Source organism: Agelaius phoeniceus, chromosome 20, assembly GCF_051311805.1.
Source record: "Agelaius phoeniceus isolate bAgePho1 chromosome 20, bAgePho1.hap1, whole genome shotgun sequence".
Lineage (NCBI taxonomy): Eukaryota > Metazoa > Chordata > Aves > Passeriformes > Icteridae > Agelaius > Agelaius phoeniceus.
This window is the reverse complement of record NC_135284.1, coordinates 3479386-3498673: the sequence shown is the minus strand read 5'-3', so window position 1 is coordinate 3498673 and position 19288 is coordinate 3479386. Positions and strand designations below refer to the sequence as shown.

The 19288-nt window shown below is 48.5% G+C and overlaps 1 protein-coding gene across 3 annotated transcripts; it reads left to right on the top strand.

The window, feature by feature from the left end:
* Positions 1-1084: 1084 nt before the first annotated feature.
* On the top strand, positions 1085-17746 carry LOC129129198 (transient receptor potential cation channel subfamily V member 2-like). Of its 3 annotated transcripts, none has more exons than XM_054646966.2 (17): positions 1085-1405; positions 1652-1769; positions 2612-2906; positions 4134-4267; positions 4910-5062; positions 5522-5662; positions 6522-6820; positions 7265-7441; positions 7881-8039; positions 8154-8249; positions 8729-8799; positions 9176-9341; positions 10428-10494; positions 10574-10881; positions 12659-12777; positions 13206-13300; positions 14005-17746. In XM_054646966.2, the coding sequence occupies exons 3-17, from the start codon at positions 2668-2670 to the stop codon at positions 14133-14135; spliced, it is 2355 nt and encodes a 784-aa protein (XP_054502941.2). In that variant the 5' UTR covers positions 1085-1405; positions 1652-1769; positions 2612-2667; the 3' UTR covers positions 14136-17746. The 3 variants fall into 3 exon arrangements, with proteins under 3 accessions (XP_054502941.2, XP_054502944.1, XP_077044819.1); XM_054646969.2 differs by having other exon boundaries at positions 13965-17746; XM_077188704.1 differs by lacking the exon at positions 1652-1769.
* Positions 17747-19288: the final 1542 nt, after the last annotated feature.

The following is a 19288-nucleotide window of genomic DNA, read 5'->3' as shown; positions in this document are numbered from 1 at the left end:
GGGAGCTGGGCATGGGAAGGGCTCTTCGGCCTTTTGCTCATTAATGGGAATTCCCAGCTGAGCTCTGGGTCACACCAAAGGCTTGGTGGAGCATCAGGAGCTCAGGTGGGAGCCAGGGCAGTGGCATTCCCTGGGGAAAGGCTGCTGGGATTTGGGGTTTGCCTTCCCTGGTGCTGGTCCCTGCAGGACCTAACCCCAGTGTCCCCACAGCTGAGGGCTGCTGTCCCCTGCTCTGGGAGGGGAAGGTGAAGCACTTTTGGGGTGTGTGGGCCCCAGGACAGTCAGCTGTGGGCTGGGGGTGCATCCACTCAGATTTCACAGAATATTCTGAGTCAGAAGGGACCCCCAAGGATCGTCAAGCCCAACTCTTCATCCCTGCTCCCAGGGGAAGCCTCTCTATTTGGAGAGGAGTTTTCTCCTCTGGAGCCCACCCAGGCCCTGGAGCAGAGGGAGTGATCAGCGCCCTGAGGGTCTGGGGCTGCCCTGAGGAGCAGCTGGCACTGCCCTTGGTGGCACATCAGGCTGTGTCCCCGGGTTCTGCAGAGCTGCCTTCCCACACCAAGCTCAGCCTCAGCTCTTCCAGGCACTTCTGCTGCTCCTGGGGGGCTCGGGGGGCTGTGGGGGAGGCAGAGGCTCTGTGCAGGCAGGGGTTAAACATTCTGAATTTGCAGTAGGCAGCAGCTTTCCCATATAAGAGCACTGCACTCATTGGCTCTCCCCTTCAGTGAGAAATCCAGCCAGTCATTTCCTGTGCAAGCCTCCTTCACTCTGCAAAAAGCCACACGTTGGGTGAACCCCAGGGCTCTGGGGCTGCTCCTTCCCACAGCATCCCTGGATTCCCTCATGGAGCAGCCAGGAGCTCCACGCTGTGCCACTGCCAGATGAACATGGGCTTCCCTGCACGGCTTCTCACCCATGGATGGGAATGATTTTGGGTCTGCCTTGAGGCCAGTTGACACCTCTTGGTGCCTGACTTGGTTGCTGCTGGGAGGTTTTTCCCCTCTGAAGGACCCGTGGGGACTCCTCGTCAGATCAGCTTTGGGTGGAGCTTGCAGCAACTTCTGGTAAGCGCTGAGCTCTTCTGACAGCCGGGCTTGGAGAGGGCTCAGGGAGCAGAACTCAGTTCTTGGGAAGTGCCAGTGGAGCTGGGAGGCAGAGAGAGCTCCCAGGGATGCACAGAGAAGGGGGATCCCTCTCAGGGTCCTGGTTTATGGGACCATTTTGCTCTTGCTTTTAACCCAGACGCTCTGTCTGTGCAAGACCGGCAGTAAATAACTCTCCGGAGCGCTGTGGAGGGATGGAAACTGCAGCTGAGGAATGATTTGGGGGAGAGGAAGACAGAAAAGCACGAGCAGACTGTTGTGGAAGAGCAGATATCCTTCTAAAGGGTCCGGCAGATGCACCAGTAAGTGTTGTGGGGAGGGAAGCAAGGCTGAGGGGACTGAAGGGTGTGTGCAGAGGAATGTTTGTCACTGGAGCGCAGACTAAACTGAGTGTCTGCATTATCACCACGGTTTGTCTCCAAACCAGCCCTTGGCTTTCTTGCTGTGGGCTGCATGAAGGTGTTTGGTGGCTGTTTTCTGCCCAGAGCTGTGGTTTTTTCCCAGCCCAAATGCTCGTGCTGTGTCCATTTACCTCTTTGCTGGTGCAGGCTATGGAGTCTGGCTGTAGCCCCAGCAAGGGAGATTTCTCTTCAGAGCAAACCCGTTAACCCTTTGGAGGGAGTGCCTGGGAATGAGGAGGAGCTGCTGAGCAGAGCTCTGCTGCAGGTGGGTGGCTGTGGATGTTCAATTTCTGCCTCTCAAACCCTGTGAGATGCTGACTTGGGCTCTGTGCCCTGGGTGTGGTCTGAGATGCGCCCACAGGATGTGGAGAGATGTCCCCAAAGAGGAAAACAGAGCTCAGGAAACTCTGTTTTGGCTCTTCAAACCAGAACATCCTTCTCAGATGAGAGAAGGGCTGGCTGGGGGCTCTGCTGTGCTGCTGCTCTTGGGCAGAGCTGTGCTTGTGCAGGCTCCCAGGGCTGGGACTGTGCTTGCCTTGCAGCTGGGAGCTCCAGTTCTGTGCTCACATCCACAACCAGCAGCTCCAAATATTGAGGAGGTCATTTTGCCCATCAAGGATGAAATGCCAGGCACTTTGTGCAGGTGTTTTTCCCTGTAAAACTCCCCAGCAGGGACTGTGGGCAAACTCATCCCTGTTCCAAGGAGGGCCCCCAGTGAACCTTTATCTTCTTGGCCACTTGGTGAGCAGCCTGTGCCTGTGCTGGTTGCACTGAGACAAGAACCACGATCACACACCCCTCAAGAGCCACTTTCCTTGCCTTTTATGTCAGGAGCCTGTGCTGCTGCCAACAGGTGAGGTCATCCCACTCAGGGGGCTCAGATGTGCTGCACACCAGTTGCCTGTGCTTCATGAGCTGCCTCTAAACCTCTCCTCCACTGGAACCCCACTTAGCACCCTGATCCTTTATTCAAATACTCCTCCTCCACGCAGAGTTTTACCAAATCTCCCTCTCAAGGGACCTGTGGTCAACCTGGGAACTCCCTTTGTGTCCCAACACCTTTGGGTTTTGTGAAGAAATTGTGTTAATTCCCCCCATCCTTTGCAGGTTTAGTGCCCCCACAGGGAACCTCTTTGTGACCTGCAGGACCATCTCTCCTGGCAATGGATAAATTCACAAATGGGCAGCCAGGCCCAGCTCAGAGGAACAGGCTCATGGGACTGCTGGAAACTGATGACAGCCCCCAGGAAGAGAAACCTGCCCCGAGCAAAAAGGAAGAAAGGTCAGGACCTGGAAGGAAAGGAGAGCCACAGCCCTTGGAGACACCTTACCAGAAGGAGAGCAGTGACTTTGCCCCTAAAATCAAGATTAATCTGAATTATCGGCCAGGACTCGTCAGCAAGTGAGTAACTGGGGGGTGTTTGACCAATTTGGGTTGGTCCAGGTGATCCACCCTGATCCTATGGATTGTCCCAAGTCTGCTCTAAAAGAATCCACACTAAATCCCACTAAATCTAATACTGAATGCCCCCAGGGATGGGCCTGACCCTGGTCCCGGGCTCCTCTCTCTGCTCTGGATTCCTGCCAGGGCTGCACATCAGCCCGGCTCTGGGAACAGCTCCAGCTGATGGAAAGAGCAGCCACTTAGGAGAATTCTGGGAAATAACTGTCTCTATTTTTCCCTTGACTCAAAAATAAAACATTTATGTGGGTTTTTTTCTCCCCCTCCAACAAAATCTCCTCCATCTCCCTCCTTCCTTCCACTGTCCCACTGGAGCTCATGGCACATTCCTGTCCCTGCTCTCCAGAACTTCCCCCTCCAGACCTTCCTGTGAAAATCTGTATTTTATGATTGGCTTTTTGCAAATATTAAAATGAATATTATATGTGTTATGTTAGAAAGTTATGCTGTATTAATTTTTTCAAGTAGTGTATTCAATATAGTTTTAGGTTATAACATAATGTTAAAATAGAAACTATGTATGTGGGATATTTTTTTAAAGAAAGGAATAAAGTATTCACACCAGATAGCAGCCACAGGACACCTAAATATTTCAGAGAAAGAGAATTATTATTAGTAGTAGTATTATTAGTATTATTATTAATAGTACTTATTATAGATGATAAATATTATAGATAATAAAGTATAATAAATTATATTTCTTTTTATTATATTTAAATTATATTTAATTATTATATTTAAATTATATAAAATTATATACTTCTTCCCACCCTCTTCAGCCCTGAAGACACTGTCAAAATTAAGTTGGCACTGACCAGACAGAATCCTTTGTTTAAATAGAATTTATGCATCATGTATGAAGTGTATAAATATGCAACAAGCTATTGTTTTTAAAAGTTAATCCTCTGTTCACGTGGGTCCTTTTTTTGGGTTTATTTTGCCCAGAAAAAGGTACTCGGACGGTCCATAACTCTTTGTTTTTATTGCCTCATATTGTCCTAAATCCCAACTATCCAAATTTTTTATCACTCTAATTACATTACTATTTTTATAACCATTTTATTACTATTAAACTATTTTAAATTTTTTAAAAATTTTAAAACCAATTACTTGGCGTTTTCCTCCTTCCCCCCGGCACCCCTGACTGTTCCCCGCTCTGTCCCGCAGCCAGAAGGACCCGAATCGCTTTGACAGGGAGCGGCTGTTCAGCGCCGTGGTCAGGGGCAGCCCCCAGGCCCTGGAGGGGTTGCTGGAGTACTTAAGGAGGAACTCCAAATTCCTCACCAATTCCGAGTACACAGGTACATCCCCGCTCCTGGGGCGGTTTGTTCTCCGCAGGGGCGGCAGGGGATGAGCTCCCGGCTCTTCGCTTTCTCTTTGCCCTCTGTCTTCTTTTGTTTTCCTCATATTCACCCCAGGGTGGAGAATTGTCACTGACGTATTTTATGAAAAATCCTCTTGCTAAGATTTTTCTCCTGAGAGGCCTCAGAAAGGAAATGTAAAAAAAATAATTCTCTGCTGCTGTGGAATGCAATGGGTGCATCTTTGATTGGTCTCATGTGGTTGTTTTTAACTAATGGCCAATCACAGTCCAGCTGTCTCTGGTCAGTCACAAGAATTTATTATCATTCTTTTCCTTCCTTTCTAACCTTCTGATGAAATCCTTTCTCTTTCTTTAATATAATATATAATATATATCATAAAATAATAAATCAGCCTTCTGAAACATGGAGTCAAGATTCTCATCTCTTCCCTCATCCTGGGAAACAAACACCACCACAGAGAATGTCATTAATTGAATATATCCTAAGGTTTTTGCCTCAGGACTGCTAAAAATACTGATAAAAACCTTTAAAACGAAGATTGTGTTTGATCTCTGAATCAAGCACCACAGCTGTGTGCAAAGCACACCCACAGCCCATTCAATCCTTTCTCCCTGCCAGATGCAAAGACTGGGAAGACCTGCTTGATGAAAGCCCTGCTGAACTTAAAAAATGGGAAGAATGACACAATCCCAGTCCTGCTGGAAATAGACCAAAAGACACAGAACCCCAGGCCACTTGTCAACGTGTCCTGCTCTGACTGTTTCTACAGAGGTAAGGAAGGATTCCTGTGAGAAGAGCCGGAAAAAGGGAAAAGAGGGGACCTGGAGCTCCTGCAGCCCCCGGGTCACACAGCACACTCAGCCTTTATTTCTGATTCTGCTGCTCCATCTCCTCCAGCCTTGAGTTATACCCTCCTTGGTCTGTAAAACAGAAATGATACATGCTTTTAATAACCCAAGAAGCGAGATTATTTACTTGGGAAAGTATAAAAAGCACTTGTAAAAGTGAAGTGATCTGTGGTTGTTAAATGAGTTTGTTTGGCTGCCTCAACCCTCCCGTGGCTGTTTGGGACCTCAGTGCCAGGCAGGGGGAATTGCCTGCCCTGATTTTGAATTTCTGGTGGTTTTGAGGCTGTTGAAAGCCCTCAGCTGCCAGCCCTGCCCGCCCTGAGGCTGTGACACCCCTGCTGTCCCCCGGGCTGGCACAGTGACAGGGTTTGCTGTGCCCCAGGCCAGACTGCCCTGCACATTGCCATCGAGAAAAGGAGCCTGGAGATGGTGAAGCTGCTGGTGGAGAATGGAGCTGATGTCCATGCCAGGGCCCACGGGGAGTTCTTCAGGAAGAAGAAAGAAGGAGTTTACTTTTATTTTGGTGAGTCACTGTGGAACATGTTCCTCTGGGGTTTTTATTGCCACGCTGTGTGTGATGCCACAAATTCTGGACGGGTTTGCCCCTCTGGTGCCATCTCCAGTGCCCTTTAATCAAGCCCTTGACTTATTTACAAAGCAGAATCCTTTCATATCTGGGGTGTTCACTGTGCATTTCCATCATCCTTGGGTTTATGTGTTTAATCCTGTCTGAGTGGCTTCAGACAGCAATACTTGGCTGGTTCACATTTGAGAGATCAGCTTGAGATGTGTTTCAGCTGCCCCAGAAACAGAGTAATTGTTTATTGTAAAACCCTTTCAGAATCCAGAGACACTGAGGCAGAACCTGTTCTGTGTTTCAGTTATAAAACTCTGGGCTATTTTTGTATATTTTATAAATTATTTTAATATATTTCATATATTCTTTTAATATATTTATACATTATTTTAATATATTTTAATACATATTTATACATTTTAAATAGATTTCTATATTTTTGTATATATTTCATATTTTTATATATTTATTTCTATATATTACTTTAATATATTTTAATATATATTTATATGTTTTATATATATTTTAATATATTTTATACATTATTTTAATATATTTTATACATTTTAATAAATTTTAATATTTTCTATTTTTATAAAATAGATATATTTAAAATAGATATAATAATTATATATATAATAATTATACATATAAATAATTATGTATATATATGTGTATATATATAAATAAAATATTTATATATATATTTAACATATTTTTCTAGGATTGCTTTTCCCCTCCTTTCTTGAATCCTCTTTCACCCCTTCCTGCTTCCCCTCCAAATGCTGTGTCCTGATCTCCTCAGGTGAGCTCCCCCTCTCCTTGGCTGCCTGCACCAACCAGCTGGATGTGGTGGATTACCTTTTGAACAACCCCCACCAGAAAGCCAGGCTGCAGGAGCAGGACACCCAGGGCAACACGGTGCTGCACGCCCTGGTGATGATTGCAGATGACACCGAGGAGAACACCAAGTTTGTCAGCAGCACCTACGTGGAGATCCTCAAGGCGGGCGTCAAGCTCGACCCCACCTGCAAACTGGAGGAGATTGTCAACTATGATGGCTTAAATCCCCTGCAGCTTGCTGCCAAGACAGGCAAAGTGGAGGTGGGGACAGCCAGGGGGGAGCCCTGGGGGTGCTGAGGAGCAGGGGTGGTGGGATTTGCACCCTGGAGTTGGTGAGGAGCAGGGGTGGTGGGATTTGCACCCTTGGTTGGTGTCCAGTGGGGTTTGGGGTTGGAGCTTCTTGCACCCAACCCGTGCTGATGCTGCTGGCAGGGGCAGTGCCAGAGGTGACCACAAAGGAGGGCACCTCCCAGCCACCCAGCTGTGTCCTGCAGAGCCTCAGCTGTCCCTGCTGCCCCTGCCCCTGCTGCCCCTGCCCTGTCCCTGCTCCCTGGGCTGAAAGTGCCTCGCTCCTGGGGCAGCCAGATTTGGTTGTTTCCCTGCTTTTAGCCAGACCCAGGTGCTGGATGAGCCCCAGCTCCAGCTGTGCTGCTTTGGGTGTCCTCCTGCAGCTGCAGCACAGGGACAGGCTTGTGTTTGTGTCAGATCTTCAGGCACATCATCCAGAGGGAGATCCAGGAGCCCCCGTACCGGCACCTGTCCCGCAAGTTCACCGAGTGGACCTACGGCCCCATCCACGTGTCCCTCTACGACCTGTCCTCCCTGGACAGCTTCGAGGAGAACTCTGTGCTGGAGATCCTGGCCTACAGCAGTGACACCCCGGTGAGCCTCTCACCTCAGCTCCAGGACAGGCTTTTCCTCTCCTTTTCCATAGTGGGCAGCCAACAGGATATTTATTGTGGCATGAATTTGGAACTGTGGCATTTCAAGTTCGTGTGGGCTTTCAGGTGATGGTTTTTCTGAAAAAGGAATGATTCATGGGGATATCTGCAGATGTTGTTGTTTGGAGGCTGCTTGGCATGGCTCTGACCATCCATAATTTGAGAGAAATTTTGATCCTTTGGCTGTCTTAAGCCTCAGTTTGTTCAAATACCTCAATGAAGCGACTTCTATGCAATATTTGTTATCTTTCACGCTAAATAACCCCTTAACAACTCCCCAGCTGAAGCCAAGCAGCTCCAGCCCTTAAAAAGACCATCCCCAGGTGAATTCCCATTCCTGCTGGCACACAGGTACACTTTGGTTCCTTGTTTCCCCACAGAACCGGTACAAGATGGTGGTTTTGGAGCCACTGAACAAACTGCTTCAGCAAAAATGGGAAACCTTTGCTTCCAAGAGGTTCTACTTCAGCTTTGTCTCCTACCTGTCATTCATGATCATCTTCACAGCCATTGCATACTATCAGCCCTTAAGGGTAAAGGTAGGTCCAGCCTTTTTTCTGGATGGATGGAGCAGATTTAAAAGATGTGGGTGGTTGGCATCGCTGTCCCTGCCCATCTCCACTGCTTTGGGTGGTTCTGGTTTTGTCTTGCAGCCTTCCTTCCCAGTGGAGTTCACAGCTGGAGGCTTCCTGTGGGTCTCTGGACTGATCATTATCTTGTTAGGAGGCATTTATCTGATCTTTGCTCAGGTAGGGGGATCTCTTGTCTGGTTCCATTGTAAAACAGGGGGGGAAAAAAGGAACAGGATGGAGCAGCAGGATCTGTTCTCCTGACACCAGGATGTGCAGGAGGGAACCCTGCTCTGGGACACTCAGTGTGACCTGCAGTGGCAGGGGCAGCACAAGCCAGGTTGCTGGGCAAGGGGGATCACAGTTCCACAACAGCAAATAATTCTGAGAGACTTCTGTGATTTATGGCATTAAAATGCATCCCTGGCATTTAATGCAGGCTATTAATAAAGCCATTGGGCTGAGGCATGATTCAGCCCTTGTTTATCCTTGCCCTTTATAAATAAGGGCTTTTTTCATCTGGGAGGGATGAAATTGGGGATCTTGGAGATGAAAGGAGGAGCACGTGGAGCAGAGCTTTGCCTGGGGCAGGGCAGGGCAGGGCTGCCTCTCTCACATGGCCTGGCTCTGATGAATGGTGCATTGATTTTGCTCCCCAGAGCCTGTACCTGAGGAGGAGGCGCCAGTCCCTGAAGACCATGTGCTCTGACAGCTGCATCGAGATCCTCATGTGAGTCCTGGCCTCTGCCACAGCTTGGAGCTGCTGCTTTGTGCAGCTGAGCTGCCCCAGCACTGCCACAGAGCTGGAGAGAAGGAAAACCAGATCCTCTGCTCCCCTCTCTTTGCACCCTTGCTCCTGCCTCTTGTCCTGAGCCTTTCTGTGCAGCTGAGCTGCCCTAACACTGTCACAGAGCAGGAAAACCAGATCCTCTGCTCCTCTCTTTGCACCCCTGCTGCTGCCTCTTTCCTGAGCCTGTTTTTGTTGCTGGGTGGGCTCTGAGTGCTCCTCGCAGCCTCCCCAAGCACCTTTTATTGCACAGCAGATCTGCCAGGGCCATTTTTGCCGAGATGAGCCACCGCCAATTCCTTTTTTTTTTCCCTTCCAGCTTCATCCAGGCCTTCTCCCTGCTGCTGTCAGCAGTGCTGTATGGAGCCAGCTCAGAGAACTACGTGGCAGTGATGGTGTTCTCCCTGCTGCTGGGCTGGGTGAACACCCTCTACTACACCCGCGGCTTCCAGCGCACCGGCATCTACAGCGTCATGATCCAGAAGGTACCAAAAAAAACCCCTGCAGATCCAGAAGGTATCAAAAAAAACCCTGCAGATCCAGAAGATATTAAAAAAAACCCCTGCAGATCCAGAAGGTATCAACAAAAAACCCCTGCAGGGAGAGGCTCTGGGCTGGTATTGCCACCAAAATTTCAAGATGTGTTGTTTTGGTTCCCGAGTAAAGAGAATTGGCCCTCAGAATCTCCTAAACAATTGTGCAGTTGGCAAATGAACAGGGAATTGACAGAAACGCTGGTGTTGGAACAAATTTTGTAGAGGGTGCCTAGAGGCAACTGTTCATCCTACAGGAGGGTCAGGAGGATTTCATCAGAGGATGAAATGAAGGGGAAGTAGATAGGAATCAATACAGATATTAATACCTATTAAAAACAACAGTCATTTTGTTTCGTTCTCTGCCTGCAAAACTTCAGTTACTTTGCCTGCAGTGTTTGTAGTGGTCACAGTAAAATTAGCACACGCAAAAAGAATTAGGTGCAAGTAGTGAAGGAGCTGGGATTGGTGTCCTGTGGAAGCACAGGTGCTGCAGGATGAGGTTGGGTCCGTGTCTTCATCTGCAGCAAATCACTTGTTTGGCACTGCTGAACATCCCAGGTGCCAAAATCCAGCTCCAAACAGCACTGAAAACCAGTTTGGGCACCCTGGAGATGCTCAGCGTGGCCTGAGAAGTGTTTCCAGATCCACAGAGGAACCTGGCACTGGAAAGGCAAAGCAGGGGTGAAACGAGGTGCCAGGGAAGAATTCTGGTCACCATTTGTGGAAAGGAGAGGGGTGGGGTGTGTGTTGAAATTATTTGGAAACAGCCATAGTGGGAGCTAACAGGATATTTACTTGTTCATACTAACAGAGCAACAAAGAAGTTCACAGCACTGTCATTTTAAGCTGCCAATGATATTATTTACCTGTTGAAGTAATTTAATACATATTTGCAGTTTTTAAAACTGGATAAAAGGTGGAAACCTTGCTGTCAGATTTCCTGAGGGCTGGTTTGTGTCAGCTGGCATTGTGTGAGATCATCCTGGTGATTTCATGTGAGATAAAGCCCAGCACTTCCCCTGGTTTGTGTTTCAGACCATCATGAGGGACCTGCTGCGCTTCCTCCTGGTCTACATGATCTTCCTCTTTGGCTTTGCTGCAGGTGAGCCCTCTCTGGGTTCTGTGTGGGCTGAGCTGCACAAATCCCTTTCCTGAGGGCTCAGGTTGTGTTTTCCCCGCAGCCCTGGTGACGCTGATGGGCGATGCCCCCTCGGTGTCCCAGAACAAGTCCCTGGCTCCCCTGGAGAGCTCGGGCAGCCACGCCATGTACGGGGGCCTGCTCAGCGTCTCCCTGGAGCTCTTCAAGATCACCATCGGCATGGGGGACCTGGATTTCCAGGAGCACGCCAGGTTCAGGTACTTTGTCATGCTGCTGCTGCTGCTGTTTGTGATCCTCACCTACATCCTGCTGCTGAACATGCTGATTGCCCTCATGAGCGAGACCGTCACGGATATTTCTGGCTACAGCAAGAGCGTCTGGAAGCTGCAGGTGAGGCCCAAAACCGAGTCCCAGGTGCCACTGCCTTCCTCACAGAACAGCATTTCCTTCTTTGGTAACACAAAGACATGAAATTAGTGCTGGCTTGATACCTCTGCCAGCTCTGACCTTGCTGCAAGCCCTGAGCAGAGCCCTTCATCCCCTTCCCTCACCTTCCTCACAGACACAGCCTGGGAGGCTGGGATGTGTCCCCACCCTGGTTTCCCAGCTGGGAACTCCTTGCAGCCACAGGAAAACACAGGAGCTGCTCAGACCTGAGCCCCAGAGGAAAAAGGGTCAGCCTGGCCCCTGGGCTGCCCTCAGGTGTGCTCTGGGCCTGACCCTGGTGCTGGAACCAGGTGGGCCCAGCCCAGCAGGAGGCTGATGTGTCCCAGCTGTGCTGCACAGACCAACTGGCTCCAGCTCAGCCAGGCTGGGGCTGGGGGAGCCAAAGCAATCTGTCTGTGGCACTGCAGCCTCACTCAGCTCTTCAGCCTGCTGGAATCAGCTCAGGAAATGTCTCCTTAGAGCCACAATTCAATTACCCTGCAAGCAAAGCTGCCCCAGCAGGCCCTGGAGCCCAGCAAAGCTCTGCATGGCTCCTCTCTGATGCCCTTACCCTGATGACTTGTGAAGGCTGGCCTAGAACAGAGGCTGGACAGAACTAAAGAATAAAATAGAGATTTATTGAAAGGATCTGCTCAATGGATGCACCTTGGGCAGCACAAGAGCCCAGCCAGGGCTGCACCCACGATGAACCAAAATGGGCACAAAATGAACCCAAGATGAACCAAAATGGGCACAAAATGAACCCAAGATGAACCAGAATGGGCACAAAATGAACCCAAGATGAATGGTCACAAGGTCTCTCATTTTTATTAAGTTCTGCTCCATTTGCACATTGCAGTTGATTGTCCAGTTCCATCTTTAGCCCTTCAAGTCCCATCCTGCTTGTTTTTTTCTCTCTTCAGCCCACGTTGTATTTGTGGGGTGCCCTTGTGGCAGGAAGGAATGATGAGTCTGACTCCATGTTCTCAGAAGGCTGATTTATTATTTTATGCTACTATATTATATTAACTAATACTAAATATATAATACAGAATATAGAATACTAAATTATACTATGATATAGAATACTAAACTATACTAAAGAATACAGAAAGGATACTTACAGAAGGCTAATATAATGATAATATGAAATAATGAATAAATAAGATAATAATGAAAATTCATTACTCTCTCCAGAGTCCCGACACAGCTTGGTCCTGATTGGCCAATAAGTCAAAATAATTCACACCAGAATCCAATGAAACAATCACCTGTGGGTAAACAATCTCCAAACACATTCTAAAACAGCAAAACACAGGAGACGCAAATCAGACAATTACTGCTTTCCTTTTTCTCTGAGGCTTCTCAGCTTCCCAGGAGAAAAACCCTGGCTTAAGGGATTTTTTTTATAAGAAAATATGAATGCCACATGTCTGTCCTAAGCTCAGCTATTATTCTGCCTTTCACATGAAGTTGTCACCCTGGGAGTGCATTTTTAGGTGTATTTACAGCTGAATTTTAAGTGCATTTTTAGGTGTATTTACAGCTGAATTTTAGGTTCATTTTTAGGTGTATTTACAGCTCTCTGCAGGGGTAACCTGGGGCAGTACTTCAGGAGCATTTTGGGGTTGGTTTCCCTGGGGATTTTCCGAGCCCAAGGAGTTTCTGAGTGGGGAAAGGCTGGGCTGGGCTCTGTCTGTGCCCTGGCTTCTCTCTGATTTTGTGGGTTTTGTTCTTCCAGAGGGCAATTGCCATCCTGGAAATAGAGAAGGCCTGGCTGTGGCGCCAGGGGGGGAAGAGGAGATCTGGCTGCTTCATGTCCGTGGGGCTCAATAAGAAGGATGAGAGGTGGTGCTTCAGGTAAGGCAGAGTCACCATTCCCCCCTCACTCTCCAGCTCCTGTGGGGTCACAGCCTGGGGCACCACAGGGAATTTCAGCACTGATCAACCATGCACTCCTGGCTACATCCAAATTCCAGGCTGGAGGCTTGAGAATTAATTGATCCTCCAGCATTGCCACCTTTGTGTTAACAACATTCCCTGAGCTGGAGAATTTGAAACCAGAACAGGGGGCAATATACAGGGGGAAAAGATGTTTTGCTTCGTGGAGCTTTGATTGTGGAAGATCTTTGCTCGAACAAAAAGCTCTGTAAGGTGCTGCTGCTGCAGGCAGACCACCAGGGTGGTGTTGGCAGGGTGAGCTGGGCTGGGAGGCTGCAGAACAACGAGATCTGCCTTGGGGTGCTGCATTCCAGGCATCAGTGTCTTGTGTCACTTTGTCTCTCCAGAGTAGAGGAAATTAAATGGACAGATTGGGCAAAGGATGTGGGAGTTCTGAAGGAAGAACCTGGGAGCACCAATGATTCAGAACTAAATCCAGAAGGTAAATTTAATCATGAAGAAAGGTCTGCAGTTCCCTTTCAGCTTCCTGCTCAGCAAACTGCTCTTGGCATGTTGTTATGTCTTTGGCATTCCAGGCAGGCCAACTTGAAATTGCTTCCCCACAGCAGCATCCCTTGTGAGCTGAGAAAATAAAGGTTTAGTGTAGGGCTGGCCAGAGTTTGGGAACACACTGAGGAGGAAGGAGATGCCATTCCTATCCAGCTCTGGGAGAAAGGGGCAGGAAATGCTGCTGAGGAAAAGCAAGGGCTGCTCTTGTTTTTGGCTCAGTAGCCCAAATATGTGAGGCTTTTCCTAGGAAAGGTAAAATTTAGGCTCATTCATCCTGCAGATGTTAAAATCACAGGGCTTTCAGAGCCTGAATCTGGGCATTAACTCTGGCAGTGCTGTCAGATTCTGCCTGAGACCTTTGCTGGCTTCCCTTAGTAGAGCTGGGAAGGAACTCTGTGGAAATCAGAGCTGTTTCCCTGTTAGAAAAATCTTGTTCAGCCTGACCAGGAGCTCCAGTGGCTTTGGACACATCCTCCAGTGCAGATTCCCCCTGCAGTTTGCCAGGACTGGGGAGGTTGCAGTGCTTAGGACGCTCTGTGGTGTGTGTTGGGTGTTCCCTGAGCCTTCACCCTTCTAAAGCTGGGTCCCTTTGTCAGCTTCCTGCTGATGAGGGGCTGCTCTGTGTCCCTGCTGCAGACACCAGCTCCTGGAGACCAGCACAGAAACCACCGCGAGCAGCAGCTGCCCCCGAGGAGCTGGCGCTGCTGCAGCCCCAGGCACCTGGCACGGAGATGGTTCCTCTGCACAGACAGCCCAGGGAGCTCTGACAGCTCCCCTGCACCTGCCTCCATCTCCAGAGGAGCTGCTCTTCCCCCTGCAGCTGGGAGAGCTGAAGGCACTGTCAGCAGCAAAGTGCATTTCGTGGAGGACTGTGGCTCAGCCTGTGGCTTTCAGCGTTGTCATGCACTTTAATGATTCATTTCCTCTGAAGAAACTGTTTTTAACTTGACTTTTCTCTGCCTGACACTTTCTTATTACTGTTCCTAAAGATCCAGTGGTGGGAGTGAATTGCTGGGGCAGTGGGGAAGGCAGAGCTCTCTGAGCTGTGCAAGGATAATGCTGATGGAATAATGTGGATAATGCCCGTGGATAATGCCCAAGGAATCACCTGGCTGAGGATGAACCCTGTCACAAGGGACTGCACTAAAGTGCTTTGGAATAAAAAGTGTTGTAGACTCCTAAAAGCTGCTGAGGGTGGAGTTGTCTCTGTGCTGGTGAGAGATGTGGGTGGACAAACCCTCACCCTGTGCAGCACCTGCAGGGCTCTGTGGCTAATCCACGTCAGGATCCCCATTTCACACTTCCAGAATGAAATTCTTTGCAAGTTTTCCTACAATCACAGGAGGTGATGTGGATTTCCTGGACCTGAAACTTTCACTGGTGGATTTCTGGGACTTTCATGGGTTGCTTTGTCTCTGTAACAAAGAGCAGCAGAATCCTGCTCGTGGCCCCTGAGAGACTGATGGGCCAACACTTTGTGTGTGGTTTTTGCTTCCTGTTACTCATGATGGGCATCCTGTCCTGCTGCAAATGTCTGCAAGGACCTTGTTCCTTTTTGTGACTTGCAGCCTGCTGTAAACTCTGTGGGAAAAGAGATAAAAATGAGCTGTCTCACTTTTCACTCTATTCAACAGTCATAACATGTAAAATTTCTGTAAACAATACAGCAAGTGTACTTAATTGAAAATGTTCATTTTTGGATGCACTTTTAGAGGCTCTGCCTTTCTCAGCAAGGGAGGGGAGGTGTTATCAATGTGGACTGTAGGTTCTTATCAGATTCCTGATTACTGCTGTGAGGGTTAACCCTTGTTTTTCACAGCTCCATGAAAGTTTGTGCAGCCACATCTGAGCCTGGAGCAGGTGGTGCTGCCCTGGATGCACCTTCCAGTCCAGGGGAAGGTTGGTGAGAATCCCAGGAAAGGTTTGTCTCACCTTCCCTCCAGTGAGATAAACCATGCAACCTGAGATCTCTGTCTCAGTTCCACTCTGAGTGAGCCTTGGAGGTTTTCCTTTTGGACACCATCACCTTAATCCTCACTGCATGCACGTGACAGGCAGCAAAATTTTGTTTTAAAATGTATTCCCTGCACTTCAATGGGTTCTCCCCCCTGTGCTGGGCAATTCCCCCTCCAGCCTCACTGCTCTGGGACTCTGAGTGGGAACTGACTTTTTTTGCTCCACCTTCTGTTGTTTTCTTGCTTTGTGAAGCCTTCAGCTGCTTTTTCCATCTATGGCTTTGTCCTAAGTGTTCCCAAGATCTGGCAAGGTGCTCATCTGGCCTGTGATAAATCTATTGCTGTGCTTGGTGCTTTGCTGTGGCAGGGACACTTGGAGATTGTAAAGAAAGGCAGGATCAGAGCTGCCATCCCTGGCTGGACTCTCAATAAATAACCTTGCTGGTGGTTTGGGGAGGCTGTGGGCACTGACAGCTTTCAGCATCACCTTCCTCTTCAGCCCTTCCTTGGACCTGCTTCTCTTTTTAAGCTTGGCAGTGCTCATTTGTCTTTTGATCTGCACCAGAAATGTTCTGCTGTGAGGCAGGGCCTTGGCATCCCCAGAGCTTCCCAGTCCCACCCCAGCCCAGCAGTCTCATGGATGAAGGATGGTGGTCAAGAGGCCCCAGAGAATTTTGGGGTCCACTCTTACCAGATGCCAATGTTTTGTTAGGAAACCCTTCAGTCATTTACACAAGAACTTCTCAACAGCTGAGCTGTCCTCTCCCTGACAGGTAAACCCCACTGAGAACCTTTTCTGTGCATAGGGGGAGGTTTTGCAGGGCTCTGACCAAACACAAAAACCTCTCACAAGTGGCAGTGGAGGCACAGCTGCAGTTTCCCTCCTCTGTCTGAAGCACAGAGGCTCTGGGGGCCCAGCCCTGCCATGGAAAGGCACCAGCAGCTCCCAGTGCAGCTCCAGGGCTCTCCAAACCCTCTGGATGTGCTTTGGTCAGAGTTTCTTGGCTCCTGGCAGGTGAGAGATGAACCTTGGGCACCCAAACCCCTCCTTTACCCCAGCACACCCTGCCTGCTCCTTGTGCCTCTGTGGAAGGCTCTGAGCTTTCCCCACTCACAGAGCTCTCTCTGCAATTTTCCTAAAAAACCCCTCCATCTCTGCTCTGTGTGGTTCCCAATTCCCTATTTTCCTCAGGGGCAGAGGTGCAATCAAACCTTCCTTGTTCTTCAGATGCTTTGCACACTTTGGTGAGTTTCCCCCCCCTGTTTTTCCAAATCCAGCACAGGGAGCTGTATCCACGAGCTGGTTCCTCCATCTCCCTGTGACCCCACTTGCAACTGAACATATTTTCCATTGCCTCTGGAGCTCGCAGAGGGAGCCTTTGAAATGTGACAGCCCCAGGGCTGGGACAAAGAGCAGATGCTTTCTGTAAGTCCCAGGAGCTGCCCAGGGCTGGGGCTGAAGGGCTGCAGCTGGTGGAGTTTGCAGCTGGACTCTTCCTGGGGCTGCCTCTCACTTTTCAGGCTTTGCCGTGCTCAAGAAATTTCATGTCTTGCTCTGGGGCTAAAACAAAAATTAAAATTGGGGGAAAAAATAATTTTGAAAGAAAGCTTGCACTTTGCAACCTCAAATCTGCTTCTACAGCTCAAAAATCCCCCAAACTTGGGGCCAGACAGGAGCAGGCAAAGGCTCAGAAAATGTGGCTGTGGCTGCCTTGGGGATGGAAATCCGAGTGCAAAGGGGTTTTTCTTGCTTCCTCTTTTGCCATAATATTTCCATTTTTTTCAGCTGAGATTTGTGGCATGTGGGGTGCTACAGCATTTCTGGTCTCTGAGGATGGCTGTCAAATGTTGAACACACAGAGAGGAGAGTTGGAGGTAGCTGGAAAGTGCCCGTGGGGTTTGTTGTGCTCTTTCCTGAGAATCCTTGGAAAATTTAGATTTTCTGGGCAAAGAGAACCGTGTCTCTGTTTTACTGGGCAGAAGAGCCATCCCCAGCTGGCAGTGTTGGTTTTGTTGCTGTTCATGTCTCCAACACTAAAGTCAGGGACTCCATCATTGCAGAAAAAAAATAATAAATTCTGCTATTTTGGAATCCTCTGGATGAAAACCTTCATGCATTAGGACAAGAATGAATCTGCAGAGTGCCAGACCCATTTCCCTTTGTTCATCCCAAGCTTGCAGTGCTTTACCTCTGCAGCAAAAACATTGGAAGGAATCATGGAATTTGGAAAAAGAGTGGGAAAAAGTTCATCTAACTGGGCTGTATTTCTGTTCCACTCTCATGGGTCACAGGGAGGGAGGTTGCCAGCTGTGCTATTCCCTTTTCTGCTGTCAGATTGTTGAATAATGATTTTGCTGCTGCTAAACTGGTTACAGGATCCGTCCCTGAGGATGGCTGGAATAAAATAAATAATAGGAACCGATCCACATATAAGTAGATATGTGATGTTTTGTTCTAAAAATTGCCCTTCCTGCTGCAAAGGACACTAATTCTACAAAGCTATATATAGAGAATTCCAGGGAAAGGGCTGCTTGTCTCCTTCTGGAGCACAGGTTGGGTTTGATGTGGGCTCTGAGCTGTGCCCATGGCCTGCTGGGCTGACAGATGCTCTCCTTGCTGGAGCTGCTGGGTGCAGGTTGAGGGAAGAGGGGAGGGTTCAGGCCATTGCCTGGAGACAGAGGTGCAAACACTGGCAGCGTAAACACTCCCTGCTGGGGATTTTCCAACCATGCCTGAGCAGTGACAAATAAAACATTCCTGCTTTGTGCTCCCTGCTGCATGTGCTCTCCCTGTATGGTAGAGGACTGCAGGCTGCAGCCAGAGCTCCTGGCTGGCTCAGTAGAAAATAGGAGAGAAATAAAGAAATAAAGTTATTCTGTCCCTTTTTGTCCCAGTGAGGTAAAATTCTGATTTTTCCCTGTGTGCAGGGATTTGTTGGTGCAGCCCTTGGCAACACAAAAGTGCCTGGGGAGTTTTCTGCATGTCCCCCTTTGCTTCTGGGGCCAGGCAGAAAACAAGAGATCCTACAGGATCCATGACAATATCCAGGATTAAAGTGAATTGTGTGACAAAGGAAACCCTTTGGTGCTCTGCTGGAGTTTGCTCAGGTGCTTGGGAGCAGAAAGCAGCAGCCTGGGCACAGCAGGGCTCACACAATGGGCACCCTCTCGTGGCTTTGTCCTGTCACAGGGTGAGGACAGGGATGGATCCAGCTCTGGAGCAGGCTGGGAACCCCCTCAGCTCCTGCTGATCTCAGAAAAGACCAGGCAGTACCATTTATTTTATATTTTTAAATGCAAGAGTTCTACATTTGCTATAAGTCCTTCTCTGATGTTTTCTAGGCTGGTTCATTCACCTTGAAAAGCCACTTCAATCTGCAGGTGACCTCTCCTTGGGACAATCTTTGATTTTCCTGATGGTCTCCAGGACATTGCAGGATCTCAGGAGGACGTGATTGTGCTCTGGTAGGTAATAAATGTTGTTTTTTAGTGTGCTGGGGAAATGCTTCAAAGACAAATATAGAATCTGTGTTCCATGCAATGTGTCATTATTCTATTTTTAATTCAGCATCAGAGGGGCATAAAAAAAATCTTTCCCAGTGATAGAAATTATCTAAAATATAAACCCTTCAGTCCAAGTTACAAAGGGTTTTGCCTTGTATGTCTAAAGATTTGGACAAGCACGAGATAGTGAACATGAATTAACTGAGATGAAGGTCTGAGAAGACCTTGATGTCTGCAGTTCAGCACTGATAATTTAGCTTATTTATACAAAATTTAATTTATTTACATACTGTCCCTCTTTCTCAATCAGACCTCTGTCAGCTGAGTGACCTGTGGAGTTCACACAGACAGAGGCCAGGCAGATGGGTTTGATTTTCTCTTTGCATTTTGGATTTGAAAACAAACTGCAGATAAAGAACTGGAACTGCTAGATAATGTGTTTATCTAATGGAAACATAAAT